Source organism: Oncorhynchus nerka, linkage group LG11 (genome assembly GCF_034236695.1).
Source record: "Oncorhynchus nerka isolate Pitt River linkage group LG11, Oner_Uvic_2.0, whole genome shotgun sequence".
NCBI classification, from domain to species: domain Eukaryota; kingdom Metazoa; phylum Chordata; class Actinopteri; order Salmoniformes; family Salmonidae; genus Oncorhynchus; species Oncorhynchus nerka.
This window is the reverse complement of record NC_088406.1, coordinates 11,910,941-11,919,942: the sequence shown is the minus strand read 5'-3', so window position 1 is coordinate 11,919,942 and position 9,002 is coordinate 11,910,941. Positions and strand designations below refer to the sequence as shown.

At 41.1% G+C, this 9,002-nt stretch overlaps 1 protein-coding gene across 1 annotated transcript; it reads right to left on the bottom strand.

The window, feature by feature from the left end:
* Positions 1 to 3,555: 3,555 nt before the first annotated feature.
* LOC115137573 (extracellular calcium-sensing receptor-like) lies at positions 3,556 to 6,765 on the bottom strand. The gene is made up of 5 exons (XM_065024116.1): positions 6,478 to 6,765; positions 5,474 to 6,286; positions 5,093 to 5,320; positions 4,704 to 4,827; positions 3,556 to 4,469 (listed from the first exon to the last, which is right to left on the bottom strand). The coding sequence occupies exons 1-5, from the start codon at positions 6,763 to 6,765 to the stop codon at positions 3,556 to 3,558; spliced, it is 2,367 nt and encodes a 788-aa protein (XP_064880188.1).
* Between the last annotated feature and the right edge of the window lie 2,237 nt (positions 6,766 to 9,002).

Here is a 9,002-nt window from a genome sequence, read left to right as displayed (position 1 = left end):
AGTTGTGTTGTGACAAGGTAGGGGTGGTATACAGAAGATAGCCCTATTTGGTAAAAGACCAAGTCCATATTAGGTCAAGAACAGCTCAAATAAACAAAGAGAAACGACAGCCCATCATTACTTTAAGACATGAAGGTCAGTCAATCCGTAAAATGTCAAATGCAGTCGCAAAAACCATCACAAGCTATGATGAAACTGGCTCTCATGAGTACCAACACAGGAAAGGAAGACCTAGAATTACCTCTGCTGCAGAGGATAAGTTCATTAGATTTAATTGCACCTCAGATTGCAGGCCATATAAATGCTTCACAGATTTCAAGTAACAGACACATCTCAACATCAACTGTTCAGACGAGACTATGTGAATCAGGCCTTCATGGTCGAATTGCTGGAAAGAAACCACTACTAAAGGACACCAACAAGAAAAAAATACTTGTTTGGGCCAAGAAACATGAGCAATGGCATGAGACCTGTGGAAATCTGTCCTTTGGTCTGATGAGTCCAAATGTGAGATTTGGACTCATACCTTTGTGAGCTGCAGAGTAGGTGAACGGATGATCTCTGCATGTGTGGTTCCCACCGTGAAGCATGGAGGAGGAGGTGTGATGGTGTGGAGTGCTTTGCTAGTGACACTGTATGTGATATATTTAGAATTCAAAGCACGCTTCACTTTAACATTCTGCAGCAATGCACCATCCCATCTGGTTTGCGGCTTTTGGGACTCATTTTTTTCCAACCGGACTATGACCCAAAGCACACCTCCAGGCTGGGGCCAGCATCCCGGAGTCGCCTCTTCACAGTTGATGTTGAGACTGGTGTTTTGTGGGTACTATTTAATGAAGCTGCCAGTTGAGGACTTGTGAGGCGTCTGTTTCTCAAACTAGACACTCTAATGTACTTGTCATTTTGCTCAGTTGTGCACCGGCGCCTCCCATTCCTCTTTATATTCTGGTTAGGAACAGTTTGCGCTGTTCAGTGAAGGGAATAGTACCTAGTGTTGTACCTGACTTTCAGTTTCTTGGCAATTTCTCTAATGGAATAGCTTTCATTTCTCAGAACAAGAATAGAATGACGAGTTTCAGAAGAAAGTTATTTATTTCCTGCTATTTTGAGCCTGTAATCGTACCCACAAATGCTGATGCTCCAGATACTCAACTAGTCTAAAGAAGGCCAGTTTTATTGATTCTTTATTCAGAACAACAGTTTTCAGCTGTGCTAACATAATTGCAAAAGATAAACTTGGATTAGCTAACACAACGTGCCATTGGAACACAGGAGTGATGGTTGCTGATAATGTGCCTCTTTACGCCTATGTAGATATTCCAGCTTGAGTAGTCATTTACAACATTAACAATGTCTACACTGATTGTCTGATCAATTTGATGTTATTTTAATGGACAAAAAAAATATGCTTTTCTTTCAAAAAACAAGGACATTTCTAAGTGACCCCAAACCTTTGCACGGTAGTGTATAATAACACTTCCTGTACACTGGAATGGAAAAGGCTGTTATATTAGGCCACACAGTTACAATTACTGTGTATCTCTTTACAAGTAATTTGGTATTACCTGACCTTTCATTTATTGCAACATCTATTTGAAATGGGTTACACTGGTTTACAATTACAGATAGATATCATTCACAAAGCAGAGCGCATCAGCTGCAAAAATAGGCCTTGATTCTAGCTACCATGTTATGCCATGTGCATGACAACTAGAGTATATGACATCGTATAACTGGCCTAGCTTGCTTCCTCTTTGTTATCAGTGTTCTGTCTGGAGGTATCTGGTGTTGGAGGTCTCAGGTCCAGTTTGGTTGTCCTCTGTGGTCCTGGAGGGGGAGGGCCTAGGCGCCAGGCCTTGAGGCCTAAACTTAAATAACACTTTAGGCCTGTGGTGGGAGATAGCAAGGCCTACTGCCTGGCTCAGTGACACATCCTCCAGAGTGTGACATCACACTGGCACCTTCCATGAGTCGAGGGGATACTGCTGGGAATCAGTATACTGTAGAGGCTGTTGCTGCAATGTGGAGGCACCTAATCATAATGAGGATGACACATCAGTTGTTTGTCACAGAAAGCTCACAGCTGTGCCAGTGAGAGGCTGGACATTAAAATGCTCTTGACACCAATGGTCCTTATACAGAAGTCTGAATACTTAAAGCTAGAATCCTTAATTTAAACAGTGACAAAGCAGAATCCCCAGCTCTGTTTTGGTCAAAAACAAAAAAGCTGAGGGAGGGTCCATGAGAAATGTAACCACTCTCAAATTAATGGACAGAGCTATGGATGAAAGTACTGACCATCCATGATATGAAAAGTATAGTTATAACCATGTTTTGAGGCTATACAGTGTTTGTTTGCGTTGTTTACAAACATTGGAGTAAAACAAGCTTATATTTTTGGTTCTGATGGGGTACGCCAGTTGAACTATGCTCATGAGGCATTCATAAGCTATAATATTCTAGAATCAATGAGTTTAATATATCCTTCATTTATAAGCTATATTTTCCAAGAATCAATGTGTATATATCATTAATTTATAAGCTATATTTTCCAAGAATCAATGGGTATATATAATTAATTTATAAGTAATAATCAATGGGTATATATCATTAATTTCTAAGCTATATTTTCCAAGAATCAATGGGTATATATTATTAATTTATAAGTAATAATCAATGGGTATATTCAATTAATTTATAAGTAATAATCGATGGGTATATATCATTAATTTTATAAGTAATAATCAATGGGTATATATCATTAATTTATAAGTAATAATCAATGGGTATATATCATTCATTTATAAGTAATAATCAATGGGTATATATCATTAATTTATAATCAATAATCAATGGGTATATATCATTCATTTATAAGTAATAATCAATGGGTATATATCATTAATTTATAAGTTATATTTTCCAAGAATCAATGGGGTACTGTATATGAAGTCCGAACGGATGTAGCAATTAACGATTCTAGTTTTATTGTGAATTAGAATATTGTTTTTAGAAATGCGTTTCAAAATATATATTTTTGAATGAATGTCTTTGAATACGTCTCTTGCACATTTGCTGAATATGTGAGATCTGTATCAGATGGATGCATCAGATGTGGACACAGAGAGAAACATCTAATTCAGCCAAGGCTTGTCTGTAGACTGTGTAGATGTCAATACATGAGATGAGGTTGTACTTTAGTTTATATCCACTAGAGGGTGGATTGTTTTCTTTGTCAACTCTTCATGATTGTCAGTGTATAGTACATTGTCTTCGGTAAGCTGAGCTGTTGCTATTTTTGTTTTTCTGAAGAAAAAAAATACACTATTAGATATGCAAAGATGCGATTACACAGTTGGAGATTTACTTAACAGTATATGGGGCAGATGGGTACAGTTGAATGAATCCTAATAAAACTTCAAATGTAGAGAACACACAGAATAGTTTTTAACTAACTTTTTTAATAAGATTGAGTGACAATTTCCAGTTTTAAATCAACATGTCAATAAATAACACATTGACATTTTACATGTAATTGTTTTTGTATTTAAGTTAGTAAAGTATATCATTGGTCTTCCCCATCATATGTTTTTTGGTGTTTTCCTTTGGTCTCAGCAATATAATGAAACATTTAGGAAGAAAGATACAAAATAGCATTCCATAACTAGAGGCCAGAATAGCAAATATCTCCACAGCTACAGTGAACTTCCCAGGAGAGCTGACATAAGCTGGGATAAAGGTGATCCAGACTGCACAGAATATGAGCATGCTGAAGGTGATGAATTTGGCCTCATTGAAGTTATCAGGCAGCTTTCGAGCCAGAAAAGCCAGCACAAAGCACAAGAGAGCCAGGAGTCCTATATACCCCAACACAGCCCAGAAACCAATAGCTGAACCCACATCACACTCTAGAATGACCTTTTCCTTATAGGTCTTCATGTTCTTGTAGGGGAAAGGAGGGGAGACTGTTAACCAAAGTACACAGATCAGGACCTGAATGAGAGTGAAAGCCAGAACACTGAGTCTCTGCTGTGGAGGACCAAACCATTTCATGACATTACTGGCTGGAAGTGTAGCTCTGAAGGCCATCAACACCACTATTGTTTTCCCCAGAACACAAGAGATGCAGAGGACGAAGGTGATCCCAAACGCTGTGTGGCGCAACATACAGGACCACTCAGAGGGCCGGCCAATGAAAGTAAGAGAACACAGAAAACACAGATTCAAGGAGAAGAGCAGCAGGAAGCTCAGCTCAGAGTTGTTGGCCCTGACGATGGGGGTGTCTCGGAATTGGAAGAAAATTGTTGCTATAATAATAGTTAAACAAACGCCAATCAAACAAAACAGAAGTAAAATGACCCCCATGAGCTCAGTGTAGGACAGGAATTCAATCTCTTTTGTGACACATCTATCCCCTCTCCCATTGGACCAGTATTGGACCGGGCACTTCATGCACTTGGCTGAATCTGTTTAGAGAAAGAAACCCCCCCCAGAAAAAAGCCACAGTGTTAATGATTCAGGAAAGCATGCAGAACATTTGACAAAGTATATACTGTGTTGGTTCTACGCATTTTCAGTTAAGAGGTTTAAGGGATTTGTGAAGGCCAGCACACGTTAGAATAGAACGTGATGTCCAGTATTTAATCCAAGCATGTATTCACCTCACCAACTGTTGTTTTTGATGGCCGAGTGTAATTTACCTGTAGTGTTGCTGATCTCGCCGCCTGAACATGGGACACAGTCATAACAGCATACAGGTTTTCCTTTCTGTACAGCCTTACGAGTGCCTGGGGGACAGCTCTCACTGCACACTGATACAGGTACCTGGAACACACACAAACAGACTCACATAAGGGACCAAGGAGAGTTTGAGTATTCATGTTCACTCAACATATCTATGCTGTTAATTATAAATCACCAATGTTTGTGCACTGTAGAGTGTGTGATTTGACTTGTCTCAATACTGTACCTACCAACAGGGGCTGAGTGGCTGAGGTTAAGTGTAATTGTTGTGTTAAAGAATACCATGCAGGATAGCATACTGACTTCCCAGCCAGAGATATGAGAACAAGACAATATGTAAATGTACCGTCTCACTATTTCCTCCCCATACAATGCTAACGTTGTTCATAGTGAACTGGTGGTCTCCAGTCAAAGACGAGCCATAGAAACCGACTGTGGCCACTTCCATGGTTCCCGATGTGGCACTTTGTAAATTAACAAGTTCATATCTGGCTGGGGAATCTCCATTGCTGTCAAAAAAGACTCTCTCGTCCTCTCCCGTTGTGAAATTGACAGACTGTAGATAGTGCAACAGCTAGAGGAGAAATGGTCAAGAAAGAAAATGTGTTTTCTATGTAGCTTTGCATCATCATTCTGTTATTATCAGTCTACAGTGAAATAATTTATTTTACTTGAACTGATTTGAAATAGACCAAGGTCACTTTTTTAGAGGTATATTCTTGCTCACCTGCCATGGCTGGATGCGTGTAGGTTGAGCACAGCTCCCATTAGAGAAGGGGCCCTGGCTCTCCTCACATGTCAAGAGGTTGTGGAGGGCGTGAGCTACAGCATACACAGACTTATACACGTTATTAGTGAATGTCAGCTTGGACACATCTGTGAATGTGTTCTGCACACCTCTTAAACTCTCCGAGCCGTTGCATGGCTTCCTCTTAGGTGCTGTAGTCACATTGAGAGAGCAGTCAAACACAATCTCCCAGAAATCCCTGAGAAACATGCTGTTGGGGAAGTGAGAGGGGTGGACATCCCTCAGATGCTTTCCAAGCCCAGGGATGTGAGCCCTGGTCACCGTGAAGCCTATGGCGCCCACAAGGGTGCTGTGACCCTCGATGGCAGTGAGAGAAGGGTCTGTGATCCAGGCATCACTGCCGATCCACTGCAGTCCTGTGATATTGTGCCTGTAGAGCTCACTCGCCAGAACCTTGATCTCCCTGTGGGTCATGAAGGCCATGATGACCTTTGAACTGGACTGTTTAATAATCTCCACTATCCTGAGAAGCTCATGGCGCGGACCTGTCTGCTCAAATGCCTCAGAGTATTCTATACACACTCCCTCCTCCTGTGCAGATATCATAAAGGTGGCTAGGCCTCTATTCCCGTAGTCATTATCACTGCTTATAGCCCCCACCCAGCTCCAGCCAAAGTGTTTGACCAGCTTTGCCAGGGCTCTGCTCTGGTAGAAGTCACTGGGGATGGTTCTAAAGAAGGAGGGGAACTCCTTTCTGTTACTCAGACAAGCACAGGTGGCAAAGTGGCTGATCTGTGTGTGAAATAACAGCATTTTATTGGAAACTTGACATAACATACTGTACAGTAGTTTTGACACCATGAGCTAAGTTTTGTTATCTTAAAAGACATTGATCCACAAAAATAAGACCTTTGGTATAGTGGCAGTATAAAATAATATATTATATTGTATGAGTGCATAGAAAAGTGAATAGAACATCTTACTACTGGTATACGAAACCTTCCGATGATTCGGGCCAATCCAATTGTTGGTGTCGAGCCAGAGTGGCCTATGACAGCCTGAGCCATGTCTGTCTTGGTGCAGTTCCCTTCATCGATAAATTTCTCCTGGCCACTGGCTAAAGCCAAACCAGACTTCAGGATGTTGTCGTATCCACACGCATTATAGATATTGTAGCCCAGAGTATGGTTTGGGAGAATTGCCGGATTTCGATTGATTTCTTCAATTGCAAATATAAGTGTTTGTGCAAATTGGAATTCTCTGAAATTCATACTGAAGAGAGATAAATATATATATATGTAAAAGACCTGCCATTAAAGAAGGCAAAATATATCTCACCAGTCTTACACACAACCCAAAACCCTACGAGGTGAACCTCAGATGGACATTAGATTAAAAGCCTAGGATATGAACCGTAGATGGACAGTAGATTAAAACCCTAAGAGATAAACATCAGATGGACAGTAAATTAAAACCCTAAGAGATTAACCTCAGATGGACAGTAAGATTAAAAAATAACTCATAACATTGAAAACAGTGAAAGTCTCATATTTGAAAAAACTGAGAGAGGATACTCACTTCTTACACCCTGGTGGGTCTGGTAAACTCTGGAAGTTGGGTACCCTGCCGTCGTACTCCGTCTGGAAGGTGAAGATGCCTCCGATGACAAGGTCCCCGTCCTTGGTCAGCTCTGGCAGCTCTGCCCTGCCCTGCAGCCTGCACACAGGTTCTCTCTCCCCTATCAGCAACAGTAGCACAAACAGGACAAGCTCCAGCAGTGGCATGGCTCCTGGCTCCATAGTGCAGTCTAGAGCTAGGTCTGGCTCTGTAGTGCAGTCTAGAGCTAGGGCTGGCTCTGTGGCTCTGAGGCCCCTCACAGCTCCTCTCTTTATACTCTCAGAACCCTGTGTCTGTCTCAGAGCCTTACCACAGAGGCCCTGTCTGTCGGTGCTCCAGTCCCTGCTCCTGTCCCCGTCCACATGCTGCCCACACCCCCTTCAACCTGGCATGTAGGAGGTGTGACAGGTCTCTGAGGTATCGAGAGGATGACGTAGGGGTCTTAAGAGAGCATAGGAGAGCACGCCTGGTGCAGGCAACCCAAGTCCTTACAGTGAGGACGCATGCACCCAGCATGATTTAGCCTGTAGGTCTATAACTACAGTACTGTAGGTAGTGCCCTGCTGTTCAGAGTGTAACGTAACACTTTCAACATGTGGCACATTATGTACTGTATCAGGGCACGTGGCTGCTCTTTGACTGCTTAAACTCTGTGGCGGCTACGTGTACAGAAATATATCAGTGGTTTAACTATTGACCTTACTACAGAACTATTGACCTTATTACAGAACTATTGACCTTATTACAGAACTATTGAACTTACTACAAAACTATTGACTTTACTACAGAACTATTGACCTTACTACAGAACTAGTGACCTTACAACCAAACTATTGACCTCACTACCAAACTATTGACCTTGCTACCAAACTATTGACCTTATTACAGAACTATTGACCTTATTACCAAACTATTGACCTTGCTACAGAACTATTGACCTTATTACCAAACTATTGATCTTACTACCAAACTACTGAACTTACTACAGAACTATTGACCTTATTACCGAACTATTGACCTTAATACAGAACTATTGACCTTACTACAGACCTATTGACCTTACTACAGAACTAGTGACCTTACTACAGAACTAGTGACCTTACAACCAAACTATTGACCTTACTACCAAACTATTGACCTTACTACCAAACTATTGATCTTATTACAGAACTATTGACCTTATTACAGAACTATTGACATTATTACCGAACTATTGACCTTACTACAGAACTATTGACCTTTTTACAGAACTATTGACCTTACCTACCAAACTATTGACCTTACTACAGAACTATTGACCTTACTACAGAACTAGTGACCTTACAACCAAACTATTGACCTTACTACTAAACTATTGACCTTGGTACCAAACTATTGACCTTGGTACCAAACTATTGACCTTGGTACCGAACTATTGACCTTGTTACCAAACTATTGACCTTGTTACCGAACTATTGACCTTGCTACCGAACTATTGACCTTACTCCCGAACTATTGACCTTACTCGCCAAACTATTGACCTTGGTACCGAACTATTGACCGTACCTGTCGAACTGTTGCAAAACATGAAACTGGACTCATTGAGAATATAAATGTGTACCCATAACTAGATCCATCTTTTTCACCAGCTGGGGTTGTTGAGGCTTTCAGTCTTTAAGATCAACTATCCTTTTAGAAGAGCTTTATCAACAACCAGTTTAGGATGAGGCACAACCATGGGCTTTATAGACACCTGTCCAAACCAAGTTAACCAGTAGGTACCTTTGTATTACTATGGGTGGAATAAAGGCTGGCATCTGGGCTCATGGTTTATTTTATAGTATATGTCAGCGATTGGGTGCAGAGATGTAGTGGAGTCAGGCGCAGGGCACAGGTTTGAGCAACACAAAGG

Bases quoted from the DNA above. Each gene is read 5' to 3' on its own strand.
- LOC115137573 (XM_065024116.1), bottom strand. From the start codon at position 6,765: ATGAATTTCAGAGAATTCCAATTTGCACAAACACTTATATTTGCAATT. The intron at 4,828-5,092 runs GTACATTTACAT...TGTGTGTTCCAG, and splicing joins GGGGAGGAAATAGTGAGACG to GTACCTGTATCAGTGTGCAG. The intron at 4,470-4,703 runs GTAAATTACACT...TTCTCTAAACAG, and splicing joins CGAGATCAGCAACACTACAG to ATTCAGCCAAGTGCATGAAG.